The 17,153-nt window shown below is 51.9% G+C and overlaps 1 protein-coding gene across 1 annotated transcript; it reads right to left on the bottom strand.

Annotated features, from left to right (window-relative positions):
* Positions 1–987: 987 nt before the first annotated feature.
* On the bottom strand, positions 988–17,074 carry TOX4 (TOX high mobility group box family member 4). Its single transcript, XM_062636059.1, has 8 exons — positions 16,973–17,074; positions 14,908–15,207; positions 13,448–13,765; positions 12,118–12,384; positions 10,584–10,703; positions 7,623–7,880; positions 5,778–5,929; positions 988–1,118 (listed from the first exon to the last, which is right to left on the bottom strand). The coding sequence occupies exons 1-8, from the start codon at positions 17,072–17,074 to the stop codon at positions 1,052–1,054; spliced, it is 1,584 nt and encodes a 527-aa protein (XP_062492043.1). The 3' UTR covers positions 988–1,051.
* Positions 17,075–17,153: the final 79 nt, after the last annotated feature.

Genomic DNA, 17,153 nt, shown 5'->3' with positions numbered 1-17,153 from the left:
AACCCCCTATTTTGGGGTGAAAACCCCCATTTTTGGCCGTCCAGCCCCCATTTTTGGGTCGAGCCTCCCCATTTTGGGGTGAAAACCCCCATTTTCAGCTTCCCAACCCCCATTTTTGGGTCGAGCCCCCCCATTTTGGGGTGAAAAGCCCCATTTTCAGCTCCCCAAACCCCATTTTGGGGTCGAACCCCCCCATTTTTGGGGTGAAAAACCCCATTTTCAGCTTCCCAACCACCATTTTTGGGTCAAACTTCTCCATTTTGGGGTGAAAACCCCCATTTTCGGCTCCCCAAACCCCATTTTGGGGTCGAACCCCCCCATTTTGGGGTGAAAACCCCCATTTTCAGCTCCCCAAACCCCATTTTGGGGTCGAACCCCCCCGTTTTTGGGGTGAAAAACCCCATTTTCAGCTTCCCAACCACCATTTTTGGGTCAAACTTCTCCATTTTGGGGTGAAAACCCCCATTTTCAGCTCCCCAAACCCCATTTTTGGGTCGAGCCCCCCCCCACATTTTGGGGTGAAAAGCCCCATTTTCAGCTCCCCAAACCCCATTTTGGGGTCGAACCCCCCCATTTTTGGGGTGAAAAACCCCATTTTCAGCTTCCCAACCACCATTTTTGGGTCAAACTTCTCCATTTTGGGGTGAAAACCCCCATTTTCGGCTCCCCAAACCCCATTTTGGGGTGAAAACCCCCACTTTCAGCTCCCCAAACCCCATTTTGGGGTCGAACCCCCCTATTTTTGGGGTGAAAAACCCCATTTTTAGGTCCCCAAGGCTCATTTTTGGGGTGAAAACCCCCATTTTTGGCTCCCCAAACCTCATTTTGGGGTCGAACCCCCCTATTTTTGGGGTGAAAAACCCCATTTTTAGGTCCCCAAGGCTCATTTTTGGGGTGAAAACCCCCGTTTTTGGCCCCATTCCCCCCCCAAAACGCACCCGAAGGGTCCTGCACCCCTTTAATAGGAACCAGGGCACAAAGGGGGGGTGTGGGGTGTCCATGGGGGGGGTGTGGGGCGCCCCATAAGTGCCAATGGGGGGGAGGGGGGGGCTCACTTGACGAAGACGACGTTGTTGGGGCCGGCGTTGCGGGCGGCGAGCCAGGCCAGGAACACGTCCCTGTTTGGGGGGAAAAAGGGGGATTTTGGTTAAAAACGGGGGTTTGGGTTAAAAATGGGGGGAAAAGGGGGGGTTGGGTTAAAAATGGGGGAAAAAATGGGGGTTTTGGTTAAAAATGGGGGGAAAAAGCGGGGGGGTTGAGTTAAAAATGGGGGGAAAAACGGGGTTTGGGTTAAAAATGGGGGGAAAAGGGGGGTTTTGGTTAAAAACGGGGGAAAAAGGGGGATTTTGGTTAAAAACGGGGGGAAAAAGGTGGGTTTTGGTTAAAAATGGGGGGAAAAGGGGATTTTGGTTAAGAATGGGGGGAAAAGGGGGGTTTTGGTTAAAAATGGGGGAAAAAGGGGGGTTTTGGTTAAAAATGGGGGGAAAAACGGGGTTTGGGTTAAAAATGGGGGAAAAAGGGGGGTTTGGGTTAAAAATGGGGGAAAAAGGGGGGTTTGGGTTAAAAATGGGGGGAAAAACAGGGTTTGGGTTAAAAATGGGAGGAAAAAGGGGGGTTTGGGTTAAAAATGGGGGGAAAAACAGGGTTTGGGTTAAAAATGGGGGGAAAAGGGGGGTTTGGGTTAAAAATGGGGGGAAAAATGGGGGTTTTGGTTAAAAATGGGGGGAAAAAGCGGGGGGGTTGGGTTAAAAATGGGGGGAAAAGGGGGGTTTGGGTTAAAAATGGGGGGAAAAGGGGGGGTTTGGGTTAAAAATGGGGGCAAAAGGGGGATTTTGGTTAAAAATGGGGGGAAAAGGGGGGTTTTGGTTAAAAATGGGGGAAAAGGGGGGTTTGGGTTAAAAATGGGAAAAGGGGTTTGGGTTAAAAATGGGGGAAAAGGGGGATTTTAGTTAAAAACGGGGGTTTGGGTTAAAAATAGGGGGAAAAGGGGGGGTTGGGTTAAAAATGGGGGGAAAAATGGGGGTTTTGGTTAAAAATGGGGGGAAAAGAGTTTGGGTTAAAGATGGGGGGGAAGGGAGTTTGGGTTAAAGATGGGGGGAAAAGGGGGGGTTTGGGTTAAAGATGGGGGGAAAACGGGGTTTGGGTTAAAGATGGGGGAAAAATGGGGGTTTTGGTTAAAAATGGGGGGGAAAAGGGGGGTTTGGGTTAAAAATGGGGGAAAAGGGGGGGTTTGGGTTAAAAATGGGGGGGAAAGGGGGGTTTGGGTTAAAAATGGGGGGGAAAGTGGGATTTTGGTTAAAAAGGGGCAGGTTTGGGGGGAGAAAGAGGGATTTTTGTTGAAAATGGGGGGGGAAATGGGTTTTGGGGTAGAAAAGGGTTTTTTGGGGTCTTCAGGTGGGATTTGGGGGGAAAAACAGGGATTTTGGATAATAGGGGGCGGGCTGGAGGGGAAAGGGGATTTGGGGTAAATAAAGGAACTTTTGGGGGGTAGAAAAGGGGATTTGGGGTAATAAAGGCTTTTTTGGGGGTAGAAAAGGGGATTTTGGTGTTTCTGGGGGAGTTTTGTCTGGTTTTGGGGTGTTTTTGGGTGTTTCTGGTACCCACCAGCAGTGCCTGACCACGCACTCACTGCTGCAGTATTTGGGGGTGTTTTGGGGCCGTTTCTGGGTGTTTTGGGGCCGTTTTTGTCCGTTTTTGGGTTGATTTTTCCCGTTTCTGGGTGTTTTTGGGGTGTTTTTGGGTGTTTTTGGTACCCACCGGCAGGGCCTGACCACGCACTCACTGCTGCAGTATTTGGGGGTGTTTTGGGCCATTTTTGGGTTGATTTTTCCTGTTTTGGGGTGTTTTTGGGCCGTTTTTGCCCGTTTTTGGGTTGATTTTTCCTGTTTCTGTGTGGTTTTGGGGTGTTTTTGGGTGTTTCTGGTACCCACCGGCAGGGCCTGACCACGCACTCACTGCTGCAGTATTTGGGGGTGTTTTGGGCCATTTTTGGGTTGATTTTTCCCGTTTTGGGGTGGTTTTGGGCCGTTTTTGCCCATTTTGGGGGTGATTTTTCCCGTTTCTGGGTGTTTTTGGGGTGTTTTTGGGTGTTTCTGGTACCCACCGGCAGTGCCTGACCACGCACTCACTGCTGCAGTATTTGGGGGTGTTTTGGGCCGTTTTTGGGTTGATTTTTCCCGTTTTGGGGTGGTTTTGGGCCGTTTTTGCGTTGATTTTTCCCATTTCTGGGTGGTTTTGGGGTGTTTTTGGTACCCACCGGCAGTGCCTGACCACGCACTCACTGCTGCAGTATTTCGGGGTGTTTTGGGCCGTTTCTGGGTGTTTTTGGGCCGTTTTTGGGGTGATTTTTCCCGTTTCTGGGTGTTTTTGGGGTGTTTTTGGGTGTTTCTGGTACCCACCGGCAGTGCCTGACCACGCACTCACTGCTGCAGTATTTCGGGGTGTTTTGGGGCCGTTTCTGGGTGTTTTGGGGCCGTTTCTGCCTGTTTTTGGGTTGATTTTTCCTGTTTCTGGGTGTTTTTGGGGTGTTTTTGTGTGTTTTTGGTACCCACCGGCAGTGCCTGACCATGCACTCACTGCTGCAGTATTTGGGGGTGTTTTGGGGCCGTTTCTAGGTGTTTTTTAGCTGTTTTTGCCCATTTTGGGCGTGATTTTTCCCGTTTCTGGGTGGTTTTGGGGTGTTTTTGTGGTGTTTTTGGTACCCACCGGCAGTGCCTGACCACGCACTCACTGCTGCAGTATTTGGGGGTGTTTTGGGGCAGTTTCTGGGTGTTTTGGGGCCGTTTCTGCCCGTTTTTGGGTTGATTTTTCCCGTTTCTGGGTGTTTTTGGGGTGTTTCTGGTACCCACCGGCAGTGCCTGACCACGCACTCACTGCTGCAGTATTTGGGGGTGTTTTGGGGCAGTTTCTGGGTGTTTTGGGGCCGTTTCTGCCCGTTTTTGGGTTGATTTTTCCCGTTTCTGGGTGTTTTTGGGTGTTTCTGGTACCCACCGGCAGTGCCTGACCACGCACTCACTGCTGCAGTATTTGGGGGTGTTTTGGGCCGTTTCTGGGTGTTTTGGGCCATTTTTGCCTGTTTTTGGGTTGATTTTTCCCATTTCTGGGTGTTTTTGGGGTGTTTTTGGGGTGTTTCTGGTACCCACCGGCAGTGCCTGACCACGCACTCACTGCTGCAGTATTTGGGGGTGTTTTGGGGCCATTTCTGGGTGTTTTGGGGCCGTTTTTGGGTTGATTTTTCCCGTTTCTGGGTGTTTTTAGGGGTGTTTTTGGGTGTTTCTGGTACCCACGGGCAGTGCCTGACCATGCACTCACTGCTGCAGTATTTGGGGGTGTTTTGGGGCCGTTTCTGGGTGTTTTTTAGCTGTTTTTGCCCATTTTGGGCGTGATTTTTCCCGTTTCTGGGTGGTTTTGGGGTGTTTTTGTGGTGTTTTTGGTACCCACCGGCAGTGCCTGACCACGCACTCACTGCTGCAGTATTTGGGGGTGTTTTGGGCCGTTTCTGGGTGTTTTTGGGCCGTTTTTGCCCGTTTTTGGGTTGATTTTTCCCGTTTCTGGGTGTTTTTGGGGTGTTTTTGGGGTGTTTCTGGTACCCACCGACAGTGCCTGACCACGCACTCACTGCTGCAGTATTTGGGGGTGTTTGGGGCCGTTTCTGGGTGTTTTGGGGCCGTTTTTGCCCGTTTTTGGGTTGATTTTTCCCGTTTCTGGGTGTTTTTGGGGTGTTTTTGGGTGTTTCTGGCACCCACCGGCAGTGCCTGACCACGCACTCACTGCTGCAGTATTTGGGGGGGGGTTTGGGGCCGTTTCTGGGTGTTTTGGGGCCGTTTTTGGGGTGATTTTTCCCATTTCTGGGTGTTTTTGGGGTGTTTTTGGGGTGTTTTTGGTAACCCACCAGCAGTGCCTGACCACGCACTCACTGCTGCAGCATTTGGGGGTGTTTTGGGCCATTTTTGGGTTGATTTTTCCGGTTTCTGGGTGTTTTTGGGGTGTTTTTGGGTGTTTCTGGTACCCACCAGCAGTGCCTGACCACGCACTCACTGCTGCAGTATTTGGGGGTGTTTTGGGCCGTTTCTGGGTGTTTTGGGGCCGTTTTTGCCCGTTTTTGGGTTGATTTTTCCCTTTTCTGGGTGTTTTTGGTACCCACCGGCAGTGCCTGACCACGCACTCACTGCTGCAGTATTTGGGGGTGTTTTGGGGCCGTTTCTGGGTGTTTTGGGGCCGTTTTTGGGTTGATTTTTCCCGTTTTGGGGTGTTTTTGGGCCATTTTTGGGTTGATTTTTCCCGTTTCTGGGTGTTTTTGGGGTGTTTTTGGTACCCACCGGCAGTGCCTGACCACGCACTCACTGCTGCAGTATTTGGGGGTGTTTTGGGGCCGTTTCTGGGTGTTTTGGGGCCGTTTTTGGGTTGATTTTTCCCGTTTCTGGGTGTTTTTGGGGTGTTTTTGGGGTGTTTTTGGTACCCACCGGCAGTGCCTGACCACGCACTCACTGCTGCAGTATTTGGGGGTGTTTTGGGCCGTTTCTGGGTGTTTTTGGGCCGTTTTTGCCCATTTTTGGGTTGATTTTTCCCGTTTCTGGGGTGTTTTTGGGGTGTTTTTGGGTGTTTCTGGTACCCACCGGCAGTGCCTGACCACGCACTCACTGCTGCAGTATTTGGGGGTGTTTTGGGCCATTTTTGGGTTGATTTTTCCTGTTTTGGGGTGTTTTTGGGCCGTTTTTGCCCGTTTTTGGGTTGATTTTTCCCGTTTCTGGGTGTTTTTGGGTGTTTCTGGTACCCACCGGCAGTGCCTGACCACGCACTCACTGCTGCAGTATTCCTCATCCCAGTCCCCGCTGGCCACGGGCGCGTTCCCGCATCCCGCCCGGATGCAGCGCGCAGGGGGGGGGTCCTCGGGTACCAGCTCCACTGCGAGGCCTGGGGGGGACTCAGCCTGGGGGGGGGGAGCATCGGGTACCATTGGGTGCCATTGAACCCCATTAAACCCCATTGAGCCCCATTGAACCCCACTGGATCCCACTGAGCCCCATTGAATCCCATTGGGTCCCATTGAACCACATTGAGCCCAACTGAATCCCATTAAACCCCATTGAACCCCACTGGCTCCCATTAAACCCCACTGAACCCCATTGGGTCCCATTGAACCCCATTGAACCCCATTGGGTCCCATTGAATGCCATTGAACCCCATTAAACCCCACTGAGCCCCACTGAACCCCATTGGACCCCATTGAGCCCACCTGAATCCCATTAAACCCCATTGAATCCCATTGAACCCAATTAAATTCCTCCAAAATCTCCCCAGATCCACAATTTCCCCCCCCATTCCTGCAAAATCCCCCAAATCCAAACTTCCCCCCAAATTCCTCCAGGATTCCACCAAATTCCCTCAAAATCCCCAGATTCACAATTTCCCATCAATTCCTCTGAAATTCCCCCGAAATTCCTCCAAAATCCCCAGAACCCAATTTCCCAAAAATTCTTACAAAATTTCTCCAAAATCTGCCCAAAATCCGCAATTTCCTCCAAAGTTTTTCAAAAATTCCACCAAATTTTCCCCCAAATTTCTCCAAAATTTTACTAAATCTACAAAATTCCTCTAAAATCCCTCCAAATTCACAATTCCCCCCGAATTCTTCCAAAGTTCCACCAAATTCCCCTTAAATTCCTCCAAAACCCACAGTTTTCCCCAAACCTCCTCCAAGTTTTCACCAAATAACCCCTAAATTTTGTGAAACCTACAATTTCCCCCAAATTCCTCCAAAATCTCACCAAATTTTCCCCAAATTCCCAATTTCCTCAAAACTCCTCCAAATTTTCACCCAATTCCCACGAAATTTTGTGAAACCCATTTTCCCGCAGATTCCTCCAAAATCCCACCGAATTTCCCCCAAAATTCACAATTCCCCAAAACTCTTTCAAGTTTTCACTCAATTCCCCTCAAATTTTGTGAAACCCATTTTCCCCCCAATTCCTCCAAATTCTACCAAATTTCCCCAAAACTCCTCCAAAACGTCGCCAAATTCCCCCAAAATTTTGTGAAACCCATTTCGCTAATTCCTCCAAAATCCCACCAAATTTCTGCAAAATCCCACCAAATTTCCCCAAATCCCACCAAATTTCCCCAAACCCCACCAAATCTCCCCCAAATTTCCCAAAGTTCCTCCAACTTTTCACGGAATTGCTCCCAAATCCCCCCAAATTTCCACAAACCCCACCAAATTTCACCCAAATCCCACCAAATTTCCCCAAATCCCACCGAATTTCCCCAAATCCCACCAAATTTCCCCGAAATCCCACCAAATTTCCCCGAAATCCAACCAAATTTCCACAAATCTCCCCCAAATTTCTCAAAGTTCCTCCAACTTTTCACGAATTGCTCCCAAATCCCCCCAAACCCCACCAAATTTCACCCAAATCCCACCAGATTTCCTCAAATCCCAACCAAATTTCCCCCAAATCCCACCAAATTTCCCCCAAATCCTACCAAACTTCCACAATCCTACCAAATTCCCCCAAACCCCACCAAATTTCCCCAAATCTCCCCCAAATTTCCCCAAGTCCCTCCAACTTTTCACCGAATTACCCCCAAACCCCCCCAAATTTCCCCCCCCCCCCATTTCTCACCTCGCTGCCGAACTCCCCCCCCACCATCTCCACCACCTCCTCCTCCACGGCCGCTTCCTCCTCTTCCTCCTCCCCTCCTCCTCCTCCTCCTCCTCCTCCTCCGGTCGTGGCACCGCCGCCGTCCGCGCCGGGGGCCGCCAGCACGCGCAGGGGGGGCAGGATCTTGATGTGCACGGGGGGATGGGAGGGGGGGGGCGGATTTGGGGCGTTGGGGGTTGGGGGTGGGGGCAGGGTCAACCTCAAGCGCGGCGGCGGGGCCTGGAGGGGGGGGGGCGCCTGGAGGAGAGCCCCCCCTTGGTTGGGGGGGGGGGGCACCGGCATCTGCTGCAATGGGGGGGGGTGGAGGCGAGGCACCGGGGGGCGCGGGGGGGGCACCGGGATGACGGCGAGCACCGAGGGGGCCAGGAGCTGCTTGGGGATGAGGATTTGGGTGATGGGGGGGGGAGGGGGGGACGGAGAGGGGTGGGGGGGTGGGGGGGACGGAGGTTGGGGGGCGGAGGGGGTGGGGCTGGTGTCAGCGTCGACCGGGTCCGAGGTCTGGAAAGGAAGGGAAATGAAATGGTTATGGGGGGGGATTCAACCCAAAATGGGGATGAGGTCACCCCAAAAACGCACCCGTGGTGGGGGTGAATTTAGCCCAAAATGGGGGGGATTCAACCCAAAATGCATCCATGGTGGGGGAAAAGTAATTGTTAGTAATGGGGGGGCCCAAAGTGGGGTGAATTCGGCTCAAAATGGGGGGGATTCAACCCCAAAATGGGTCCGTGGTGGGCAGAACATAAATGTAGCAATGGGGGGCCCAAATTGGGGTGAATTTAGGCAAAAATGGGGGGATTCAACCCAAAATGCGTCCATGGTGGGGAAAAAGTAATTGTTAGTAATGGGGGCCCAAAGTGGGGTGAATTCGGCCCAAAATGGGGGGGATTCAACCCAAAATGCATCCATGGTGGGGAAAAAGTAATTGTTAGTAACGAGGGGGCTCAAATTGGGGTGAATTTAGCCCAAAATGGGGGGGATTCAACCCAAAATGCATCCATGGTGGGGAAAAAGTAATTGTTAGTAATGGGGGGGACAAATTGGGGTGAATTCGGCTCAAAATGGGGGGGATTCAACCCAAAATGCATCCGTGGTGGGGAAAAAGTAATTGTTAGTAATGGGGGGGGCAAATTGGGGTGAATTCAGCCCAAAATGGGGGGGATTCAACCCAAAATGCACCCATGGTGGGGAAAAAGTAATTGTTAGTAATGGGGGGGGGTCAAATTGGGGTGAATTTAGCCCAAAATGGGGGGGATTCAACCCAAAATGCATCCATGGTGGGGAAAAAGTAATTGTTAGTAATGGGGGGGGGGCAAATTGGGGTGAATTCGGCCCAAAATGGGGGGATTCAACCCAAAATGCATCCATGGTGGGGAAAAAGTAATTGTTAGTAATGGGGGGCCAAATTGGGGTGAATTTAGCCCAAAATGGGGGGGAATTCAACCCCAAATGGGTCCACAGTGGGCGAAAAGTAATTGTTAGTAATGGGGGGGCCAAATTGGGGTGAATTCGGCCCAAAATGGGGGGGATTCAACCCAAAATGCATCCATGGTGGGGAAAAAGTAATTGTTAGTAATGGGGGGGGGGCAAATTGGGGTGAATTCGGCCCAAAATGGGGGGGATTCAACCCAAAATGCATCCATGGTGGGGAAAAAGTAATTGTTAGTAATGGGGGGGCCAAATTGGGGTGAATTCAGCCCAAAATGGGGGGGATTCAACCCAAAATGGATCCATGGTGGGGAAAAAGTAATTGTTAGTAATGGGGGGGGGCAAATTGGGGTGAATTTAGCCCAAAATGGGGGGGGATTCAACCCCAAATGGGTCCACGGTGGGGAAAAAGTAATTGTTAGTAATGGGGGGGGGGCAACCCCAAATGGGGGGATTCAACCCAAAATGCATCCATGGTAGGGAAAAAGTAATTGTTAGTAATGGGGGGCCCAAATTGGAGTGAATTTAGGCAAAAATGGGGGGAAATTCAACCCAAAATGCATCCATGGTAGGGAAAAAGTAATTGTTAGTAATGGGGGGCCCAAATTGGAGTGAATTTAGGCAAAAATGGGGGGAAATTCAACCCAAAATGCATCCATGGTGGGGAAAAAGTAATTGTTAGTAATGGGGGGCCCAAATTGGGGTGGGCGAAAAAGTAATTGTTAGTTGGGGGGGCCAAATTGGGGTGAATTCAAAATGGGGGGGATTCAACCCAAAATGCATCCATGGTGGGGAAAAAGTAATTGTTAGTAATGGGGGGGCCAAACTGGGGTGAATTCAGCCCAAAATGGGGGGGGATTCAACCCAAAACACATCCATGGTGGGGAAAAAGTACTTGTTAGTAAGGGGGGGGCCAAATTGGGGTGATTTCAGCCCAAAATGGGGGGATTCAACCCAAAATGCATCCATGGTGGGGAAAAAGGAATTGTTAGTAATGGGGGGGCCAAATTGGGGTGAATTTGGCTCAAAATGGGGGGGATTCAACCCAAAATGCATCCATGGTGGGGAAAAAGTAATTGTTAGTAATGGGGGGGACAAATTGGGGTGAATTTAGCCCAAAATGGGGGGGATTCAACCCAAAATGCATCCATGGTGGGGAAAAAGTAATTGTTAGTAATGTAATGGGGGGGCCATGGTGGGGAAAAAGTAATTGTTAGTAATGGGGGGACAAATTGGGGTGAATTCGGCCCAAAATGGGGGGGATTTGTTAGTAATGGGGGGGGGCAACCCAAAATGCATCCATGGTGGGGAAAAAGTAATTGTTAGTAATGGGGGGCCCAAATTGGGGTGAATTCAGCCCAAAATGGGGGGGGATTCAACCCAAAATGCATCCATGGTAGGGAAAAAGTAATTGTTAGCAATGGGGGGGCCAAATTGGGGTGAATTCAGCCCCAAATGGGACCGTGGTGAGCAGAATATAATTGTAGCAATGGGGGCCCCAAATTGGGGTGAATTGAGCCCAAATCCCATCCCTCTGGGGCGCACCAAGATGGCTCGGTAGGCGGCCAGGGCCTTCAGGTATTCCTTCTTGGCGGCCTCCGTCTTCCTCTTGTACACCTGGGCAAGGGAAAAGGGGGGGATCAGATGGAATTCCAGCCAAATTCATCAAATCTGCCAAAATCCCACCAAAATTGGCAAAATTCTCATCCAAATTCATCAGAATCCCACCAAAATCAGCAAAATTCCCACCCAAATTCATCAAAATCCCACCAAAATCAGCAAAATTCCCACCCAAATTCATCAAAATCCCACCAAAACTGGCAAAATTCCCACCCAAATTCATCAAATCTGCCAAAATCCCACCAAAATCACCAACTCACCCAAATTCATCAAAATCCCACCAAAATCGGCAAAAATCCCACAAAAATTGGAAAAATTCCCAGCCAAATTCATCAAAATCCCACCAAAATTGGCAAAAATCCCACCCAAATTCACCAAATCTGCCAAAATCCCACCAAAATTGTCCCAAATTCCGCCCCATTTCATCAAATCTGTCAAAATCCCACCAAAATTGTTCCAAATTCCGCCCCCATTCATCAAATCCCCCCAATCATACCAAAACCCACCCAAATCCATCAAATCTCCCAGCATTTCACCCAAAGTTCACACAAACCTCACTCAAATTTCACCTCTATCTCACCTGAATTTCTCTGAAATTTCAACCGAAATTCACCCCAATTTCACCAGAATTTTACCCAAGTTTCACCAAATCTCACCCAAATGTCACCCGAATTTCACCCAAAATTCACCTGAATTTTCCCGAATTTCACCCAAATTCCACTGAACTTTCACCCGAATCTCATCCAAATGTCACTTGAATTTCACCATTCACCCAAATTTCACCAGTATGTCACCCAAATTTCGCTGAAATTTCACCCAAATCTCACCCAAATTTTACCTGAATTTCGCCCAAATTTCACCCAAATTCCACTGAAATTTCACCCGAATCTCACCCAAATGTCACTCGAATTTCACCAAAAATTCACCCAAATTTCACCAGTATCTCACCCAAATTTTGCTGAAATTTCACCCAAATCTCACCCAAATTTTACCTGAATTTCGCCCAAATTTCACCCAAATTCCACCCAAATTCCACCCAAATTCCACTGAAATTTCACCCGAATCTCACCCAAATGTCACTTGAATTTCACCAAAAATTCACCCAAATTTCACCAGTCTCTCACCCAAATTTCACTGAAATTTCACCCAAATTCCACTGAAATTTCACCCGAATCTCACCCAAATGTCACTTGAATTTCACCAAAAATTCACCCAAATTTCACCAGTCTCTCACCCGAATTTTGCTTAAATTTCACCCAAATCTCACCCAAATTTCACCCGAATCTCACCCAAATTTCACCCCAATTTCACCCGAATCTCACCCGATTTTCACCCCGATTTCACCCGAATCTCACCCCAATTCCACCCGAATTTCACCCGAATCTCACCCCGTTTCCCCCCCGCCCCGGACCTGTTTCTGCTCCTCTCCCAGGCTGTCCCACATGGATGCCACGATCTTGGAGACCTCCCCGAAGGTGGCGTTGGGGTTCTGGCCCTTGATGGCGGCCTGGGTGTCGCGGAAGAAGAGGGCGTAGGCGGACACCGGCTTCTGCGGCTCGTTGGGGTCCTTCTTCTTCTTGGCCTTCTTGGGGGGCTTCCCCCGGCGCGGGGCGTCCCCGCCGGCGGGCGCTGGGGCCGGTGGGGCCAGCGGGGCCGGAGGGGATGGGGCTGGGGCGGACTGGGGAGGAGACGAGAGACGGGGGTGGAAGGGAAGGAAATTAGGAAAAATTTAGAGAAGATTTGGAGGAAGATTTTGAAAGAAATGGGAGAAAATGACAAAAAAATTGAAAATTGGGAGAAATTATGAAAATCTAGAAGGAAATTGGGGAAAATTATGAAAATTTAGAAGGAAATTTGGGAAAACGATGAAAATTTAGAAAGAAAAGGGGAAAATTATGAAAAATTTAGGGAAATAATTGAAAATTTTGAGGGATTAGAAGGAAATAGGAAAAATGACAAAAAAGTTGAAAATTGGGAGAAATTATGAAGATTTAGAAGGAAATTGGGGAAAATTATGAAAATTTAGAAGGAAATTGGGGAAAATGATGAAAATTTAGAAAAAAAATGGGGAAAATGATGAAAAATTTAGGGAAATTAGGGGAAATTTTGAGGGATTAGAAGGAAATAGGAAAAAATGACCAAAAAGTTGAAAATTGGGGGAAATTATGAAAATGTAGAGGGAAATTGGGGGAAAATACAAAAATTTAGAAGGAAATTGGGGAAAAATATGAAAATTCAGAAGAAAATTGGGGAAAATTATGAAAATTTAGAAGGAAATTGAGGAAAAATATGAAAATTTAGAAGGAAATTGGGGAAATAATGAAAATTTAGAAGGAAATTGGGGTAAATGATGAAAATTTAGAAGGAAATTGGGGTAAATGAAACTTTTTTGCCATTTTGGGGTCATTTTTGGCTCAATTTTGGGCTATTTTTAGGTCATTTTGGTCCATTTTGGGGTCATTTTGGCTATTTTGGGATCTTTTTTGGCCTTTTTGGGGTCAATTTTTGCCATTTTTGGGGGCCATTTTTTTTGCCAACTTTGGCCACTTTTGGGACCATGTTTGGGTCATTTTTGGCCATTTTGGGGTCATTTTTGGCCAGTTTTTGGCCATTTGTGGTCATTCTGGGTCATTTTGGGCCGTTTTTGGCCATTTTGGGGTCATTTCTGGGCTTTTTTTGGTCATTTTTGTCCATTTTTGGGTCATTTTTGTCCATTTTTGGGTCATTTTGGGTCTCCTCACCCTGCGGAAGTCCTCGGCCTCCTCCTCGTGCCCGGAGCCCGTGGGGGACGGGGGGGGCGAGAGCCGCTCCTCCGGTGATGCCGCCGGTGGGGGGGGTGGTGGGGGCTGCGGTGGGGGGGGGGTGGCGGCGCCCCCGCTAGATCCCGGCGCCCCATTGGCTCCCAGGCTGAGCCCCAGCTGAGAGCTGAGCTCCGATTGGTCGATGGTGGTCAGCTGGCCCGGCGCCAGCAGCCCCCCCGGGCTCAGGGCCGCCATGGGCACGTCGATGGTGACGGGGGGGGCGGTGCTGTACTGGGGGCTCATGGTGTGCTCCAGCTCCTGGGGGACCCAAAAACACACGGTTTCACCCCAAAAAATGCCTTTTTCCACCCCAAAAACACCTTAGGAGCACCAAAAGTGACGTTTTTTGCACCAAATATGGCTTTGTGGCATCAAAAACGCCTTTTTCTACCCCAAAATCCCCCTTTTCCACCCCAAAAAAGCCTTTGTGCACCCCTAAAACCCCTTTGGGACCCCCAAACCCATTTCCCCCTCTATCCCCATATCCCACCCCATATCCCCCCCATATCCGTTATCTCCATAAACCCCCTATATCCCCCTAATTCCCCCCCATATCCCACCCCATTTCCCCCCATATCCCCATTTCCCCCTATATCCCCCACCATACCCCATTCCCCCCATATCTCCCCCCCATATCCCTCCCCACATACCCATTTCCCCCCCCACCCCATATCCCTCCCCATATCCCCCCCACCCCCCATATCCCCCCCATTTCCCTCCCCACATCCCCATTTTCCCCCCATACCCCATATCCCTCCCCATATCCCCCCACCCCCCCATATTCCAACCCACCCCATATCCCCCCATTTCCCCCCCATATCCCACCCCACACCCCCCATCCTGCCCCACATCCCACTCCATATCCCCCCATATCCCACCCCATATCCCCCCCATACCTCCCATCCCCCCCCATCCCCCCCATCCCCCCCATATCCCACCCCATATCCCACCCCATATCCCCCCATATCCCACCCCATATCCCACCCCATATCCCCCCCATATCCCACCCCATATCCCCCCCCCATATCCCCCCCACATCCCACCCCATATCCCCCCCATATCCCACCCCATATCCCCCCCATATCCCACCCCATATCCCCCCACATCCCACCCCATATCCCCCCCCATATCCCCCCCACATCCCACCCCATATCCCCCCCATATCCCCCCATATCCCACCCCATATCCCACCCCACACCCCCCCATATCCCCCCCATATCCCCCCCATATCCCCCCACATCCCACCCCACATCCCACCCCATATCCCCCCCACATCCCACCCCATATCCCCCCCATATTCCCCCCATATCCCCCCCACATCCCACCCCATATCCCCCCCACATCCCACCCCATATCCCCCCATATCCCCCCCACATCCCCCCCCACATCCCCCCCATTACCATGGCGAGCCCCCCCGCCAGCAGCCCAGCTCCTTGCTCCATGAGCCCGTGCCCGATGCCCACGGCCATGTCCAGCGCCTGCACCCCCCCATAGTGAGCGCTGGGGCCCGGTGGGGGGGGATGGTGGGGGTGATGGGGGGCAGGGAAGGGGGGGTCGGTGGCCACGCCTGCCCCCCCCCCCCCCCCCGGCTCGCCCAGGTCCTCGAAGTGCCCCACGGCCACGGCCAGAGAGGGGTCGGCCTCTAGGGAGATGGGGGGCAGCTCGAACTCCTCGTCGCCCAGGCTCGGCGTGTGGAAGGTCTGTGGGGTGGGATATGGGGGTCAGTGGGGGGGGGACACGGACTGGGGGGTGATGGGGTAATGGGGGGTCTATGGGGTGATGGGGGCTGTGGGGGGAATGGGGGTGATGGGGGTCTACGGGGTGATGGGGGCTATGGGGTGATGGGGTAATGGGGGTCTATGGGGTGATGGGGGCTGTGGGGGGATGGGGGTGATGGGGGTCTATGGGGTGATGGGGGCTATGGGGTGATGGGGGCTATGGGGGTCTATGGGGTGATGGGGGCTGTGGGGGGATGGGGGATGGGGGTCTATGGGGTGATGGGGGCTGTGGGGGGAATGGGGGTGATGGGGGTCTATGGGGTGATGGGGGCTATGGGGTGATGGGGTAATGGGGGTCTATGGGGTGATGGGGGTCTATGGGGGTCTATGGGGTGATGGGGGTCTATGGGGTGATGGGGGCTATGGGGTGATGGGGTAATGGGGGTCTATGGGGTGATGGGGGCTGTGGGGGGAATGGGGGTGATGGGGGTCTATGGGGTGATGGGGTCTATGGGGGGAATGGGGGTGATGGGGGTCTATGGGGTGATGGGGGCTGTGGGGGGAATGGGGGTGATGGGGGTCTATGGGGTGATGGGGGCTATGGGGTGATGGGGGCTATGGGGGTCTATGGGGTGATGGGGGCTGTGGGGGGAATGGGGGTGATGGGGGTCTATGGGGTGATGGGAGCTGTGGGGGGAATGGGGGTGATGGGGGTCTATGGGGTGATGGGGTAATGGGGGTCTAGGGGGTGATGGGGGCTATGGGGGTAATGGGGGGCTATGGGGTGATGGGGGCTATCGGGGGAATGGGGGGCAATGGGGTGCTCGGGGCTAAGGGGTGAATGGGGTGAATGGTGTGATGGGGGGCTATGGGGTGATGGGGGCTATGGGGGGGGGTCTATGGGGTGATGGGGTAACGGGGGTCTCGGGGGTGATGGGGGCTATGGGGGTAATGGGGGGCTATGGAGGCTATCGGGGGAATGGGGGTCTATGGGGTGATGGGGTAATGGGGGTCTCGGGGGTGATGGGGGCTATGGGGGTAATGGGGGGCTATGGGGTGATGGAGGCTATCGGGGGAATGGGGGTCTATGGGGTGATGGGGGCTATGGGGGTAATGGGGGTCTATGGGGTGATGGAGGCTATCGGGGGAATGGGGGTCTATGGGGTGATGGGGTAACGGGGGTCTATGGGGTGATGGGGGCTATGGGGGTAATGGGGGGCTATGGAGGCTATCGGGGGAATGGGGGTCTATGGGGTGATGGGGTAACGGGGGTCTATGGGGTGATGGGAGCTATGGAGAGCTATGGGGGTCAATGAGGCAATGGGGGAAATAGGAATCAATGGGGTAATGGAGGTCTATGGGGTAATGCGGGTCTATGGGGATAACAGCAGTCAATGTGGTAATGGGGGTCTATGGGGCAATGGGGTAATGAGGCAAATGGGGGTCTGTGGGGCCTGGTGTTATCTATAGGGATCTATGAAGACAATAGAAACAGAAATAGCCTATGAAGCCCTATGATTCTCTATGGGGTAATGGGGATCTATGGGGCAATGGGGTCTATGGGTCTATAGGTGTCTATGGGGTTGTACAGAATCCATGGGGTCTGTGGGGCTCGATGAGGCCCTATGAGATCTATGAATTCTATGAGTTCTATGGGGTCTATGGGTCTCTATAAGGAGCCATGGGTCTCTATGGGGTCTACGGGTATCTATGGGGTGCTCTATGGGTCCTGCCCCCCAACCCGTACCTCGGCGCCGGTGAGGAAGGGGTGCGCGGTGCCGGTGATGGCCAGGTAATTGTCACTGCCCCCTGGGAACTGTGGGGAGCACAGTGTGGCACCCTGCCCCATAGCCACCCCATAGCCCCCCATAGCCGCCCATAGCCACCCCATAGCCACCCATACCCGCCCCATAGCTACTCCATAGCAA

Source organism: Pezoporus occidentalis, unplaced genomic scaffold (genome assembly GCF_034315485.1).
Source record: "Pezoporus occidentalis ecotype Australia unplaced genomic scaffold, CSIRO_AGI_Poc_V1 ctg468, whole genome shotgun sequence".
Classification (NCBI taxonomy): Eukaryota; Metazoa; Chordata; class Aves; order Psittaciformes; family Psittacidae; genus Pezoporus; species Pezoporus occidentalis.
Note: the sequence above shows the minus strand (reverse complement) of the source record. Positions and strands in the feature narration are given on the sequence as shown.

Excerpts from the sequence above, each read along its gene's own strand:
- TOX4 (XM_062636059.1), bottom strand. The coding sequence starts at position 17,074 with ATGGGGCAGGGTGCCACACTGTGCTCCCCACAGTTCCCAGGGGGCAGT. Across the intron at positions 13,766-14,907 it reads TGGCGGGGGGGCTCGCCATG|GAGCTGGAGCACACCATGAG; the intron begins GTAATGGGGGGG and ends TGGGTCCCCCAG. Across the intron at positions 10,704-12,117 it reads TGGGAGAGGAGCAGAAACAG|GTGTACAAGAGGAAGACGGA; the intron begins GTCCGGGGCGGG and ends TCCCTTGCCCAG.